The sequence below is a fragment of the Oryzias latipes genome, chromosome 13, assembly GCF_002234675.1.
Source record: "Oryzias latipes chromosome 13, ASM223467v1".
Lineage (NCBI taxonomy): Eukaryota > Metazoa > Chordata > Actinopteri > Beloniformes > Adrianichthyidae > Oryzias > Oryzias latipes.
The window spans coordinates 7,827,611-7,844,742 of record NC_019871.2 but is presented as its reverse complement, the minus strand read 5'-3'; the positions used below and the strand labels follow the sequence as shown (position 1 = coordinate 7,844,742).

Sequence of the window (17,132 nt, the reverse complement as noted above, 5' to 3'; positions counted from 1 at the left end):
AAGCCACAGTCCGACCGAAACTGGGTCATGAAACAGGATGATCATCCCACATCAGCATCTTTAAAACAGAGTGACTCAGGAAAGAGTGGAATCGATGTTGCAGTGATTTGGTTCAAGTCCAGTCCTCAGGCTGATGGAAAAGCTGCGGGATGTTAACGGAAGATATTCCTGCAAACTCAACTGATTTAAAGAACTTTAATTCCACTACAACAGTGTATAAAATTATACTGAAAATAGAAACTATAGGCTATATTTTTGTATAATTTTTGACCTGCTTCTATTAAATAAATTATACATTATTTGAAATTGCACGTTATAGAACTGGATATCTAAAAAAACAAGTGTCATTTCGATTATCTTTAGTCAATTTTAAAATGTTCCCAGTGGTCTTGTAATTTAAGATGATGCCGTTTTTAGCCTAAGTCAACAAACCTATATCATTTTCTAGGACATAGTTTCTGCAGAGAGCCTGTGTCACTGCTACAGGCTTTTTAAAGAAATACTCAGAAATACAATTTTAAGCTTAATTTTCTCTCGATTTGTCCTCCATCATGAGAAAAATGCCACAAGAACATGTAAAAACACCAAAAATTTTCAACTATTTTTATCTATTCGGGTAAAAGCTAGATGGTTAAATTGTCATCACTTCCATTATTTACGTATCTAGAAAGTAAAATGAACTCAAATTAAACCTGACTTTTATTCATGCTATAAAAAAAACAGAGATTTTGATGTAACAACACTAACATGATTTTGGATCAAATCAGAAATTTGCAAACAAAACTGCTTTGACTCTAAGTGATTCAAATCGCTTTAGCGATCTCCCTGAATGGATTTGTAAAACTTGTGCTGTGGTTTTGTGGTTTGGTCTGTTGTGACATGGCACACATACATCATTAGAGCTGATGTGATCCGTTTCTGACGCGCATTTCATGGTCCTACTGAGGGATTATGATGGCCGGGTTTCTCTTTCAGACTGAAGCGGCTCTGATGTATGATGCTGTTTATATGGTGGCTGCTGCTTCCCAACGCACCTCCCAGATCACCGTCAGCTCCCTGCAGTGTCACCGACACAAACCCTGGCGCTTCGGATCACGATTCATAAACCTGCTCAAAGATGTGAGTTCATGTCATTCATGTCCCACACCTGAACCTCTCCTTAAATTTTCCCCCCATTGTAAGAGAACTGTTTCTTTAAAAATAAATTTCACAAGAGGTTGTAGTAATCAAACTGTAGGCAGGATTTCTTGTTAGGACTGTTTCCCACTTGAAATTGTAATTTTCAGGAGTTTCAGTGAACAAAAGGCTTTTCATACGAGGAACAGAAAAAGGTCCCAGAGGGCAAGATTCATAAATCAGCTGTTGAGCTTTAAAATGTCTGCAAATGCTGCCACATAGAATAAGAAGAATATAACATTTATTTTTCTGTGACAGTTTCCTTTTTTGTTCTGTTTAACATATTTAATACACAACATGAGTCCACACATCTTCACGACAGGAAAGGAGCAGTGAAAAACTGAAATTCTTATTTTATTTCTGCCTTTAATTTAAATCTTAAACGGGAAAAAAAAGAGACAATCCTAGATGGTCTGCCACCACACAGAACATTTGTCTCAAGTTTTTCCTGACACATATTTTCTGAAATAGCAGTTTATTTGAATGACATGTCTGCTTTCTTGAAACTTTAAAATCATATGTCCTCCTGTTATTTTTATATTCTTAAGTCAAAACAATGAACACTTGGAAGCTCTCTGGCAACTCCCCATTTTTAAATTTAAGCATGTCTAATGAATTTTGCTGTTCCACTAGATCTTCAAATTTCAACAGTTTTGATTTTAAAAAATTAAGCATTTGTACAAATTGTTCCCTGTTTCCCAACTTGACAAATGCTGATTTACAGCATTTGGGTGAACTGATCCTTGGTTTATCAAAGACAAAAACCGGAAAGTCGTATTCCTTCCTAATTGTTTTGAATTATGGGAAGATGTCAGCGTTAACCTGAACCGACACAAACACAACACTTGCCTTGAAGAACCAGAAATCAGGACGTCACACTACCATCCTTTTCTGCTCTGTCCACATACAATAGATAGAACAAAATTGGAAACTTTTTTTTCCTGCCCTGTAGCATACTTTTCAGCTGACCTCAGTGCAAACAATCAAAGAAGTTACAGCAGTCAGCCTGAGCTCAACCTGCTAATAAAAGGCATGGCCAACAAAACCACAGCTGGCATGAGCGAATGTGTGCAGTCTGAAATATTTATTATACATGTGAGCTGTAACACCTGCAAAGCAGGAGATATTCACCACAGCATTGTATTTAATCCAACAACCTTTCATTTTATCTGTAACATACACATGTTGTCCAGATTGTATAAAATCAGATTTAGTTGTGCTGCTATGAAACACATAGTAAATTAGACATTTTAATCAGGATGGATTTTGTCGATTGATTTATTTCAAGTGATTTACAAGCCAGAATCCCTCAGAAACTGGTCAAATGTGATAAAAATTAATATTGTTTTTACCTGGAAATTTTTAAATAGAAAAATCCCACAACTTGGTAGAGTTTTCTTTTACACATCACATTCCGGATGTTGCTTTAGCTGTGACGGCATTCTCTAATTACAAATCTTACTGCAATTTTTAAAATTTACTTTATAAAAAAACTACAATTTAACACTCAAAAGCCTTCACACAGATAGAGAAAATATATTTGTCTGCAAAGTTTAAGCCAGAATTTGGGTCAAAATCTATTTAATGGGAAGAAAACAATTTTTCAAGATTGATGAGAAATAAGTTGTGGTGTCCCACAAGGATCAATTATGGGCCCGCTGCTATTCAATATTTACATAAATAATATATTCAATGCATCAAAACTTTTGAAACTCTTTATTTGCTGATGATACAAACATATTCTATTCTACAGACAATCATAGGGAACTTATCACTGTGGCAAACACACAGATAACCAAAATAATATCATGGATGGATTACAACAAATTATCTTTTAACCTAGATAAAACCAAAGTGATGGTTTTTGGTTACTGCAACTCTAATACCGAGCTCTCAATTAAAAATAAATAATGACTCAATTCAAAGTGTTACAGAAATCAAATTCTTAGGGGTTGTTATCGATAACAAACTAAGTTAGAAGCTACACATCAGACATTAACAAACTAAAGTCTCAAAAAGTATTTCAATCATAAATAAATCTAAACATATATTAGAATACAACAGTAGATATTTATTGTACTGCTCCCTAATATTACCTATTTCACCTACTGTATAGAAATTTTGGGGGAATAAGTATTAGAGTTCACTACATCCTCTATTTTTACTTCAAAAAAGGAGCCATCACAATTGTACATAAAGCCGGCTATCTTGATCATACAAAGAATTTATTCTATCAATCCAGACTTTTAAAACTGTATGCCCTTGTGGATTTTTACACCGCACAACTTCTAAACAGAGCTGGTGGGAAATCATTACCATGCAGCATCCAAAAACAGTTATTAGAAAATAAAGGAGGCTACAAACTGAGGGGATGTAGGAACCTCAAGATCAACTTGATAAGAACCACAAAGAAAAGTTTCTGTGTGTCTGTGTGAGGCATTAAACTTTGGAACAGGTTAAGTAATGACCTTAAACAATGTTTAAATATCCAAATATTTAAGAAAATGTATAAAGAAACTCTGATTTCCGGAGTTAAGGATCAACAGACGTTGAATAATTCCAAGTACATGTGTGAACTTGATTGTGGTGAAATAATCAAAGCTCTTTTAATTACAACCAATGAGTATAACATTGTGTAATTTACAATAATTATTACTGAAATGTTTTAATTACAATCAATAAGCTATTGATTTTCTTTATTTGATCTGCAATGTGTAGCAATAATTACTGGTTTAATGTGATAATGTGTTCTATCGATAATCAATGATTATTACATAACGGTGAGTGCAATCAACTGAAGTGAGGCCGCAGTGGTTAAATCTAACTATGAGAATCTGAACAGATCCATGTCGTTATTGTATTTACAGTAATGACGTTCCACGCCTGAGACAGAGAAACCTTTGATTGGGGAGGATTTTAATCGAGCCTTAATGAAGAGTAAATCTGGACTTAGAGGTCGAGTAAATCTCACAGCAGCAGCTGGGAGCAATAACACTGTGTGAAGCAGTCTAATCAGAGAGCACTAAAGTCCTTCCATAGATTTTAAAGAGGCATTAGATTGGATGACAATGTTCTCAGGGATGCGATCATGTCTGACCTTGAATTTGTGTTGTCAGAATAAAAAAATAGCACACACTTTAAAAGTTTTCTACTGCTATCATATTATGATTTAAAGTTAGTTTATAGTTTTATCCTAATAAAGCATAAAAAAAATGTGGTGCTGCCTATACATTGATGTTTTTTTTTTCATTTCTTTAAGAAATCTAACAAAAAATAAAACGATATCACACATAATTTGTAATATTTTGTGTTAATGTCTGTATGATGTGGTAGGGGACCAAAAAGGTGTAATATAAAGAAAATCTAAAGCTTATAATATTACAAACTGATTAATAAAGTTACAACTGGCAATCCTTCATAAGAAAACAGGACAATTTAGCAATCATGCCATATCTAAAATCTTATATTTCATCATTTCTAAATTTCACCTATGGAAGAAAAAAAAAACCAACCCAAACGTTTGTTAAAAAAAACTGTAATGATTTGCTCAAATGTTGAGTTCCCATTAATCAAACTGAGCGTCCTTTGTGAGGGCAGAATTCAGATACAAGTTCTTTTTCTCAAGATTTAACCTGACTATTATTCAGCTCGGCTGACTAAATTTAGTCATTTCAGTTATTACTGAGCAATGATGCCCACCTTCTGGTCCCCAGTCAGACAAAAGCTTTGTCTGTCTTCTCCATTTTCATCACATTAGCAGACTTGGAGGCAACTAATGGTTGTGCTGGGGATCAAACAATTGCAATGTAATCTTTTGAGATGCAGAGAGTCTCAGTCAGTGTTTTTTTTTTCCTAATGGAGACCTCATCAATTATTAAATTGCCAGGAAATGGCTTCATTTTTTTTTAAAGCTTGACTTTGCATTCATTTAATTTACTTATATATATATTTTTTTCTTCCTACTTTGCCACAGACACAGTGGAGCGGCTTGACCGGACAAATACTTATTAACAAAACGGACGGACTTCGAAAAGAATTCGATTTAGATGTCATCAGCCTAAAGGAAGACGGCTTGGAAAAGGTGAACTAACGACCTGTATAGTTAGTGTTAGCTGTCAATCAAGGTCAGTAGAGTCTAGTTTGGGAAGACTATAAAAGCAGCTGCCACATTATTATTTTATTATTTATCATTTCCCAGGCCTCTACGACACAAAGCTGCAGTTATATGTTACTTTTTTAAATGAACAGATTGACTTTTACCCATTATTGAGATAGAAATTAATTCACAAGAATTTATAAGGTATTTTTAATCAAGGTAGCATGCTTCCGACCAAAACCTTAATATAAATGAAATTCAGTGCTGCTAATGATCAATTTCAGTCAGTTCAGCTTAAAAACAAATTCTCTGTTTGACTTTAATGAGACTCTTAGGTTTGTTTGTTTAAATATATTGCAGTAAAAGTGCTCTTATTTTGAAGGATCAGAGAGGATTTATGGTAGCTGATCCAAGTTAACAGATGTTCATGATGGACATTCATTTCTTTACTCAATTTGAAAATAAAAAAGAAGAAAAAAAAGGAAAAGTTGTTCATTATATTTATCATTGTGGGTTAGTGATTTATTTATAATAAGTATTTATTTTTACAAATTCCTTTCCCAAAACACAGCCTCTTACACTCTTGAGTGAAAAAAATGCAATATTAAATTATACATTTTTTAATGGGATATGTGCAATCTTTTAGTTGTTTAAATTTGTTAATGTTGACTGTATTCAAAATCTGCAGGATGCATGTAAAGACATGCGTAGGTATGAACTTTAAAAAACAAAATCCGGAGTAAAAGTTCCTAACACTATTCTGATGAAAGAGATTAAAATTAAAATGCTTTCTCTTTATTGTGTTTGCAAGTCCATGACCGGCAGCCGCTTGAACAAAGTTTGGAAAAAGGTTTGTATTTTAGCTTCATGGACAGAATGACAAAAGAGTGCTGCTTTACTCTCCTAAACAACCCCTTTGATGTCCACCCTACAAGTTTAGAAAAACTGGCAGAATTAAATGTTTTAGCATTTTGGTTTCAGATCTGCAATTTTGTTGACCTAGAAAATTGTGTTCTTTCCCCGTTTCTTCCCTTTCATAAATGTCTCATGTCAGAATATATGTATTGCTCGCCTAAATTGAGATGAATCTGATTGTGTTAGGCTCTCCTGAGCTATAGTGTATTTACTGGGCTGTTTCATTCTTTATTCTTTACAGATTGGTGTCTGGAACTCCCAGATGGGTCTTAATTTAACAGAAACCAGCAGGGACTCGTCCACAAACATCACAGACTCAATGGCAAATAGGACCCTTGTTGTCACTACTATTCTGGTAAGAAAATCTTCTCAACTCATCACTGGTAAAGACTTGAGGAGACAGAAATGCTCAACAGTAATCAATAAGAGCAGTGTGTGTCTTTTCTTTTTGTCTTTTACCAGGAAAATCCTTATGTTATGTATAAGAAGTCTGATAAGCCGCTGTATGGGAATGACCGCTTTGAGGGTTACTGCCTGGACTTGCTCAAGGAGCTCTCCAACATCTTGGGCTTCTCCTATGAAGTAAAACTAGTGTCAGATGGCAAATATGGTGCTCAGAATGACAAGGGAGAGTGGAATGGGATGGTGCGAGAACTCATTGATCATGTGAGTACTGTTAAGAAAGCCTTAAATCCTTAGTCACAACTGCCCATACAAGTGGATACGGGCTGTCTGTGGGCAAAGCAAGGTTGTAGACCACTGGGTGAGTCCGTAGAGTGAAAATGCTCACGTGCATTTTTCCTACGGGCTTGCTGCAGGAGACGGGTCTTAGCAAAACTTTGGCCGAATCCGAATCGCTTCCCTACCCCTACGGCTTCTCCCTATCCCGACATTTATCCTTCCAAGTGAAGAGATATGGAAAGATAGTCGCTATGTCAGAATTTATTCACTATTCACTACATAGTGCACTTTATAGTGCGTTCACCATTTTGTAGTGCTGTCTGAATCTACAATTCCAAAATCGAGTGCCTTAGAAATTTTCCATAAGTCTCTGCGAAAAACCAGTGTGCATCGATGCTCACTCGATTGACGAATATAGACCGCAGGCATGTCGTACAGAATTTTTTTTTAACACCTCCAAATCCTGTGCAATGTACAAGGGGGCAGTTAGTGCTGTTCATGTGAAAAATTTGTGCTCCTTATGTGCTCCTAACTTTAGAAATTACAACCCTCTGCATCAGGCTTATAGCTCAAGCCCCTTATGGGTGCATGTGACTAAGGCTTAAAGTAGTCTATAGTATGAACTGAACTAGGCTTTGCTGTGTCCCAGGTGGCTGACCTTGCCGTCGCTCCTCTCACCATTACATACGTGCGGGAAAAGGTGATTGATTTCTCCAAGCCCTTCATGACTCTGGGAATCAGCATCCTCTATCACAAACCGAACGGCACCAACCCAGGAGTGTTCTCCTTCCTTAACCCTCTATCTCCTGATATCTGGATGTATGTGTTGCTGGCCTGCCTTGGTGTCAGCTGTGTGCTGTTTGTCATTGCCAGGTAAGCTTTGGTTAAATGTAGAGGACGAGAAAATATTTAACTGTCCCAAATAAAACCTCACTCTTTAATGCAAAAGCATTGTTATAGGTTTAGGGTGTATTGAATTTTAGTTTGTTTAAAAGCATGTTTTAATGCAAATTGACTGCAAAACAGAAAGACTAGAGAAAAAGTTTAAGTAAATTTGATTTCTCTTGAGAAAGTATATTGCATTTAAAGGTTCTTGATTTGAATGAAACAAGGACACACAGACATTCTGTAATGTTCCAGGAGTCAACCACTATGTACTTGGTGGGAATTAAATCAGAAATCCTCTTTTATGGCATTTTTCCATCAGCAGAGGGTTAGGAGTAGGTTTTGCCGTAGAGATGCAGCAATGGTAGTGCAGCAGAGGTCAAGCCTGCTGAAGGCTGAGCAGGGGAGGTTTATATGTTTGATTCATGTTCTTTGCATTATTTCATAAAATATATATACATTTTTGTGTAGGTATTTTAATCATGACTTTTCTTTTACAGGTTCACCCCGTATGAGTGGTACAATCCACACCCCTGCAACCCAGATTCAGATGTGGTTGAAAACAACTTCACTCTAATTAACAGTGTGTGGTTTGGAGTAGGAGCACTTATGCAGCAGGGTGGGCAAAATCTTTCGTTATCTTACATTGCTGCTTTTATTTTTACCAAAAAACAAACAGTTGTTTTGTTTACGCCCATTGTTGTCGTGAATGCTCTTTGATTCCATATTGATGCACGCCATTTTCCTTTGCAGGGTCTGAACTGATGCCCAAAGCACTTTCAACCAGGATAGTTGGTGGAATATGGTGGTTTTTTACCCTCATTATAATCTCCTCTTACACTGCCAATTTGGCTGCCTTCCTCACTGTGGAAAGAATGGACTCTCCAATTGACTCTGCAGATGATTTGGCCAAACAAACCAAAATAGAGTACGGTGCTGTGAGAGATGGCTCTACCATGACATTTTTTAAGGTATATTTAATTTAAGGCCACACATTTTATTAAACCTGTATTTTCTTCTCCTTCCACCCTACATTGTATCAGTAATTGGTTCATACGCCTTCAAAAAAGTGAGTTGTAGCTGAATTAAAAAGGATTAAAGGTTAGAGGTGTAAAAATGTCCACATGAACTGAATTAAAAAATGTCTTGGGGTTAATTTATTCTTCCCCTGAAGCACACCCTGTAGCTGATCTGAATACTTGCTGGTCACCTGATATCTGCTAATTATTCTCTAGCTTACTAATTGTAATATCTCTCTAAATTCTTGTTAATTGTTATTAAAAGGCAATTAAATAGAACATTGATTTTTTATGTTTGATGCATTTTACTGCCAACACATTCTCATTTTCATCGACAGAAATCTAAGATCTCGACCTACGAGAAAATGTGGGCATTTATGAGCAGCAGGAAAAACACAGCCCTGGTGAAAAACAACCGGGAGGGGATTCAGAGGGTCCTCACCACAGATTATGCTCTTCTGATGGAGTCCACCAGCATCGAGTACATCAGCCAGCGCAATTGCAACCTCACACAGATTGGAGGCTTGATAGATTCCAAGGGCTACGGCGTTGGGACTCCAATTGGTAAAAAAAATGAGTACCAGAAAATACTTTACCAATCTAATCTTTGCCACAATACATTGTGTCCTGGTAATGATGTCTTTTGGCAGGCTCGCCGTACCGAGATAAGGTCACAATTGCCATCCTGCAGCTTCAGGAAGAAGGGAAACTACATATGATGAAGGAGAAATGGTGGAGAGGAAATGGCTGTCCAGAGGAAGACAGCAAAGAGGCCAGTGCCCTTGGTGTCGAGAACATTGGAGGAATCTTCATCGTGCTGGCAGCTGGACTAGTCCTGTCAGTTTTTGTTGCAATTGGAGAATTCATTTACAAATCTAGAAAAAACTTGGACATTGAGGAGGTGAGTGTTGGTCAGTGCGAATGGCACAATAAGTATTAATACTTTAGAGACTTATATGCACCAACAACACTTTAGTGTTACCATTGTCTTTTCAGGACTACAGTAATCAGTGGGCCAATTTTTTCTTTTTTTCTTTTTGGTTTAAACTGCATTGTTACAATCAGAACATTTACCACAGAGCTTTGTGTTTCTAGTAGATTTGGGGGGCACAAATAAGCTAGTGAGGATTGAAAGTATACATTAGATACCCATTTCTAAAAACTAATGATGACGTGAGTCGGCTGTAACACTTGACCATCAGGGCCTTGCTTGTTTTGTTTTAATCCACATGCATTGTAGGTTTGTCTTATGTGAGAAATACAGTATCCCATTAATTCAAGCCTGATTCCCACCTTCATATCAATGCTTTTTTTTTACAGTGTGTTTAGGAGGTGTTTCTTTACAGTATGGCACAGCACACAAACTGTTTTACTGGGATTTATTTATCAATCAATATATGGACGACTGCTTCCTTCATTTGCAACATTACTTGATAAGTTTACCTTCGTCTTTATGCATCTCAAAAAACTACATCATCAGAAAGTGTTTTTTCTTTGACTTTTATGTTGCTTGTTGAAACAAGTGGCCACTTCCCATGAAAAGTCTATGTAATTGTGCATTAATGCGCGTTCTGCGCTTCTGTGATTAAAATTCTCGAGTTCAAACATAACTAAGCAAGTTTCTACATCCGTTTATGGGCTCTACCTACATGAAAGTTAAACCAGGTCGAACTTTGGGCAAGTAGGGACTTAGGAACGCTAAAAGTGTGTTCAAGAACGCGCATGACATGCCCGGTGTCCATGTAGCTTAATAGATGCCTTGGGCCCAGATTGATACAAAAGATCCTGAATTCAATTTCAACAACAGTAACAGCACACCTTTTGATGATATTCTATTTTACTGAGATGCAATGGTATGTTTCCAAGCATACGCGCACAATATTTATTTTGTAAATGTTTCAGAATGACTAAAGTTTTGCTAAAGGCTGTCTTTCATACTTCAGCCTTTTGTGACCCCCCCGCCCCATTCCGCCCCTCAGAATCGGTCAATTCCCTCAATTGCTGGAGGAATTATAATAAACAAACACTTCCATAAAAACTCAATGAAATGAAAGAAAGTTTATTTTTCTTCAAATAATGCAGCTTCAAAATGTGCACATTTTGTTTTTCTAACATCGGTTTGGTTTAAAACAAATAACCTCTGACATATGTCATATCAAAGGGAGCTGTTATGATTGTCTGCTGCTTTATTACATAACCATAATGTTATGTGCTGACACACTTATCTGTTTATCTTCAAGATGACGGGTTTTTTTTGGTATATATATTCATTCTGCATGCAGTGTTATACTACAAAAAATTCTGCTCATCAAGTGGACTGCTTTTACTTTGGAACATTTGATGTATGTTTGTTGTTTTGGACTTTCCCTTCCGTGTGTTGATGACCCTCACTGGTCCAGGCATTTTGGGAGCCGACAAACTACTAGTTTTCAATCGACATATTTGTTATTTAAAACGTTAGAACCTGGATTAGTCTACAATGTTTCACTCCTCTTTCAGATCTTCAGTAGTAAGATTTATTTAAGTCTTATTATGTTTTTGACCACTTTTAAGGATTCTAAATTATAAAAATGTGGGTTTTAAACAAATACGTTTGAACTTAGCTTTTACAAAAACATTTCTATATAGTTGTTTGGGTTACATATGGTGTACCGTATGTGTAACAGGCTTTTCAAATGCATCAAAATGCCCCGTGTCAAATCAAACGTGTAAAACTTTTTGTTTTATTGCATCTTTTTTTCCCACCTAGAAGTATGAATTGAAATCCTTCTTGCTATGACAAACGACTGTTCGCTCAATCATTACCTCACTGTTTCTGTACTATAACAAATTTTTCCAATGCCATGTCACGAATCAGGAGCTATCTAGACAACATTGCTCTACAAAAATCCTTAAATGGATTTTGGAGTTTGAGCCTCCAAGAACGCATCATACACACTGCATAGCACTGTAGGTTTATAATCAAACTGCAGTTTTGATTGTCTTTAATGTTATTGACCGTTCATGTGGCAACAATTTCAAAAGGATGGTTTGTTAAAAAGAAACAGAAACTGACTGTCAATTTGATTAAGAAAAAAATAAACTTGTGAAATATTTTGACTGAAAATTCATCTGTTTTTAAAAAAAGGACAACTTTTAATATTTTCAAAAGAACATTTTAGTGTTGCACTATAATTTTTTTTGTGATGGAAAATCCAGTATGTTCATCTTCCAAAAAGTTAAAAAAAAAAAACACATTTTTATAAGTTTGGTTTTAATGCTAAACTATGGACTGGATGTAATAAAATATATAGTAAATTTAAGGTTTAACAATTATGAATTTGGTATCATCACTCTTTTTTTATTTTGAAATGACTGAACTAAAAGAGTTACTGGTCATGTTCTTAACCAGGTTTAAGAACATTGATTATCCAGTTTTAGGTACTTTTAGGTTAAATTTAAATAAATTTTTACAAATTAAGTTTAAAAAAAAAGGCAACAGAAGTATACAAAAAACCTAGTACATTATAATTATAATTGTAAATGATGGATGCTCTCTCTGCTCAAATGATTTTATACAAGAATAATTCAAATTTTTTTAAGGTGTGGACGGTCTTTCAACTTTGGTTAATTTTTTTTTTTTATTGTTGGTTTCTTATGTCTCGTTCTATCCAAGCTCACTCCCTATTTAGGCTAAATTTGATCAATTGATTAAATAAAAACAATAACTTTTGTATCGTCACGGGTATCATACTTGACTTTTAAAAGCATTTACTCACTGAAACATTTGAGTGGTTTCATTAAACTAGTTTAATTGGGAAACCACATCCCTCCTCAGAAAACTTTTTACTAATAGACATTATATGTATTCACCATGTGATAGGAAGGCCAACAGATGGAAAACTATCAGGACAAAAAGGCAACTGTGCTCGTAATCTGCCACTGCGTTTAATCTAACTGCAGTTTGCATCGCCCTCTTCCTCTCTTCTATTCTTGAGATTACAGTAGTTTGGTCTTCTTTGATATAATCTTGTCACTGGGATGCAAACTCTGTCACAGCACTACCCTCACGCTGAAGTTCTTAGAAACACCAGCCTGTCATCAGTTAGCACACAGTAGCTCAGCAGCTTAAGACTGTGCAAGGAGGTTATGGACGGTGAACTGAGATTGATTCTAATACTCTTTTTCTCAAAGATTTTCTCTGATGTTGAAAAAGAAGTCCTGGTGTATCTAGTGAGGTCATATGTAGTATTTAAATTCACTAAACAGATCTGACGATATAATCAAAGACAAGAGAATTGTTTCTTCATTTTAACACCTGCCATTAATAGAAAAACGAACATTTTGTCCTTAAAATAAATATCTTTGAGCAAGTTTTTTAGTCCATGATTCAATAATCTGTGTATAAACATGTATCATCGGGTTTAGGATGGATGTATCTGACACAATTTCTTCCTTTACAATGCTCTTTCAGCTGACAAGAAAACATTTGAGGAATCAGCTTGTAATATATTCTATTAACTTCCTGCCTAGTAATGCAAATTTGTCTTTTGTAGAAGACATTCCTAAACCTGACTATCTCCCAACCACCTTATAGTACTGAATTTACTCATTTTCTTGAGAGGACATTTGGGGCTTTTTAATGATACCAAATATGAAGGGGTGGGACTTGAGAGTTTTGGTGGATTTAAAAACATTGTTTTGACTGGACAACATTTCTTCTGGTAGTCAGGAGGTTTTTAAGGATTTGACCAATACTTGAAAATTAGATATATTTCTTGAAGATATTTTGATGTTTAAATTATGAGTTCTGGGGTATTTTTTTAAAAAAAAAGGTTTTTCTTTGTCGAACATTTGAAAAAGACATGGCTCCATAATCTATTCCCTGATGCTTCCCAGGACCAGGCTGCAGGTCTTTCATTCACTTCTAAGCTCTGCTGCTACAAAAAGAAGTACCTTGCGATTCTGTTGTTAAGCGAGTTTTTTTCTGAACTCAGCAGGAAGGAGATGAGAATCCAGAAATTTTGCATTCAGTTGAGATTTCGGTAACACTTTATATTAAGATTCATTAACAAGCTCTGTTAACACATTAACAAGCATTATAAATGAATTTATAGGGTGTTAGTAAGACATTTATTAGTACAATAAGTCTAATAAGGTTTATTAAATTACTTAGTTAACACATTTACAAGCATTATTATTAGGATGTTTTCAAGATGCTAATGATACATTTACTGATATTATAGGTGCTTAACAAATGTGTCAGTGTTAATAAGCTTAATAAGATTTATTAACAACCTTTGTTAACAAATTAAGAAGTATTATTATTGTTTGGGGTTCTAGTAAGATATTTATTAGCATTATAGATGCCTGACACAAGCCGAAGTGTTCATAAGTTTAATAAGTTTTATTAAATAACTTAACAAATTAATAGGCTTTATTAATGTGTTAGATGCTAGTAAGATACTTATTAGCATTATAGATGTCTTGCAAATACCTGAAAGTGTTAATAAGATTTATTAACATCTAAAGTCAGACCATTGTCTTCTAAATCCATATTAATAAACTGCTTATAAGCTTTACAAATGTATTAATTAACTCTGTTAATAGTTTATTAATTGTTTTGCAGCACCTCATCTAAAGTGTGGACGTTTTTTAGCACAAACAACCACAAAGCATAAAGATTGTAAAAAGAACTTTATGACATTAAAACAGACTAAACATACACAAATCGTTCTGTAAAAGATATATAATAATTAAATTCAGACAAATAATTTTTTTTAAAAAACATATATACTGGTGTTGGATGACTCTAGCATCATAGCTATAAGGATAAAGTATTAGCATCTATCCTGAGTGAAACATTCATTGCAAATCCCATCACCAGGAGACAATTCTCTGCATTCAATGCCAACTGCATTAAACCACTGTTGCCTTGCTTCAAAGTCTTTAATTCTGTACCGGTCGGTCGTTAGCGTGTTAGCTTTAGCATGGCTCCTGTAGGTTTATTGTCGTCGTTCTTCAAAAATTACTGGCTTGTGCAACTTACTTTCTTGTGGACTTTGAAGCAAGGCAACAGTGGTTGAATGCAGTTGGCATTGAATGCAGAGAATTGTCTCCTGATGATGGGATTTGCAATGAATGTTTCACTCAGGATAGATGCTAATACTTTATCCTTATAGCTATGATGCTAGAGTCATCCAACACCAGTATATATGTTTTTTAAAAAAAATTATTTGTCTGAATTTAATTATTATATATCTTTTACAGAACGATTTGTGTATGTTTAGTCTGTTTTAATGTCATAAAGTTCTTTTTACAATCTTTATGCTTTGTGGTTGTTTGTGCTAAAAAACGTCCACACTTTAGATGAGGTGCTGCAAAACAATTAATAAACTATTAACAAAGTTAATTAATACATTTGTAAAGCTTATAAGCAGTTTAGTAATATGGATTTAGAAGACAATGGTCTGACCTTAGATGTTAATATATCTTATTAACACTTTCAGGTATTTGCAAGACATCTATAATGCTAATAAGTATCTTACTAGCATCTGAGTTATTAATAAAGCCTATCAATTTGTTAAGTTAGTTAATAAAACTTATTAAACTTATGAACACTTCGGCTTGTGTCAGGCGTCTATAATGCTAATAAATATCTTACTAGAACCCCAAACAATAATAATACTTCTTAATTTGTTAACAAAGGTTGTTAATAAATCTTATTAAGCTTATTAACACTGACACATTTGTTAAGCACCTATAATATCAGTAAATGTATCATTAGCATCTTAAAAACATTGTAATAATAATCCTTGTAAATGTGTTAACTAAGTAATTTAATAAACCTTATTAGACTTATTGTACTAATAAATGTCTTACTAACACCCTATAAATTCATTTATAATGCTTGTTAATGTGTTAACAGAGCTTGTTAAGGAATCTTAATATAAAGTGTTACCGAGATTTCATTTATTTTATGATTTGGTTCAAAGTTGAAGCAAGAATCCCACACCTTGTTGTAAAATGTATAAAGAGCAACTTGATTTCCCACAATCTCTTTGAGGCAGAGCAATTCCTGACACATCTATGTTTTTCAATTCTGCAACGGCCTGAGACTCTACCACGGGCAGCTCATGCTTTCCAGCTTCCTCTGAGGACCCACAAGTGAATACAGCTCTGTAAAACTCTACAAGTGTGTACAAAGGAACTACAATCAAGTGTTGGTGTGCAATCCTGTCTCTGGGAAAAGACAGAAAAATGTAAAAACAAAGCTGTTTTTAAAATCCTCTTTTACATTTGCCAAAACACTAAATGTCATTCCCCAAATAAGATAAGATAAGATAAGATATTCCTTTATTAGTCCCACGATGGGGAAATTTCATTGTTGCGGCAGCAGTACAGGTACTGCTGTCCATACAGTCCATCAATTGCTTTAACTCTTTCCTCAAAAAAAAAAAAATCACTCTTTGGTATAAATCTATAACACAGTTTGCAGTTAACACACAATTTGCAAAACTCTAATTTACTCTTTGCAAGAACCCATGACAGATTCTCACTTTTAAAACACTGTTAGCGTTCACAACACACACGATGCAAAACTCAAACTCGGTTCCAACATAACAATCACCATTAACACACAACTTATCAAAACTAAAGACACTTGTTGCAAAGCAACTGCAGTGTATATAAGGACAGTTCTAGAAGAGCTGAGCAGCTTTTCAAAAAGGGATAACAAAGCAAGACTCACACTAAGACCCAAACCTGCACAAAGACCTGGACCCAGACAGGGGACAAGAATTTCTGATGAGATCTGGGCCATAATTATTGACCATATCTTTGTTTATGCAATGACCATGAGGGATGCGGGCCTAATGGTCAACTCTCACCTGAGTATGTTCAAGCTGTTAATCAGCATAACTCATATTGACATTCAGCAAAAAAGGACAAAGAAGATATTGCTGTTTTCTGGGACATGTCAGTTTTCATAAAAGCTTGTACACAAGTTATTCAACATACGGGTGTGTATTGGCGAGAGTCTGGCAATACAACACATATTGCCAGACTCGATACGTAGATAGTGAGATACGTATAGTTTACACAATACGCGTCTCACAATACCGTATGTATTACGATACATCTCAAGTGTAACTCGTTTTCATCTGGAGCCCACTACGAAGCACCATGACCTGCATTTTTATATGGTACTGGCAGCAACGTGGCACAGAGTTTCCGTTCGGTACCAATCCTAAGTAAAAACTAAGTAAAACATGTCTCATAACAACAAAAACCACGAGGCTGAATGGACATTTAGCATTTAACACAGCATTTTCGTTTTGGTGCAGTGTAGAGCTGCTTAAAGAGGCTCAGAGTGCTGTGCT

General features: G+C 35.2%; 1 protein-coding gene across 2 annotated transcripts in view; it reads left to right on the top strand.

Moving 5' to 3' along the window:
* The window catches only part of grik1 (glutamate ionotropic receptor kainate type subunit 1), a 33,559-nt gene extending 21,690 nt beyond the window's left edge, over nucleotides 1-11,869 (top strand). Inside the window, exons 7-16 of one of the 2 annotated variants that reach the window (XM_023961775.1) lie at nucleotides 976-1,119; nucleotides 5,150-5,257; nucleotides 6,084-6,122; nucleotides 6,429-6,542; nucleotides 6,650-6,853; nucleotides 7,518-7,741; nucleotides 8,254-8,372; nucleotides 8,507-8,724; nucleotides 9,111-9,336; nucleotides 9,423-11,869. In XM_023961775.1, coding sequence (XP_023817543.1) covers nucleotides 976-1,119; nucleotides 5,150-5,257; nucleotides 6,084-6,122; nucleotides 6,429-6,542; nucleotides 6,650-6,853; nucleotides 7,518-7,741; nucleotides 8,254-8,372; nucleotides 8,507-8,724; nucleotides 9,111-9,336; nucleotides 9,423-9,712 — 1,686 coding nt within the window. In that variant the 3' untranslated portion in view covers nucleotides 9,713-11,869. The remainder of the gene's footprint in view (nucleotides 1-975; nucleotides 1,120-5,149; nucleotides 5,258-6,083; nucleotides 6,123-6,428; nucleotides 6,543-6,649; nucleotides 6,854-7,517; nucleotides 7,742-8,253; nucleotides 8,373-8,506; nucleotides 8,725-9,110; nucleotides 9,337-9,422) is intronic. The other variant, XM_023961776.1, reaches the window with a different exon arrangement.
* The last annotated feature ends 5,263 nt before the right edge of the window (nucleotides 11,870-17,132 follow it).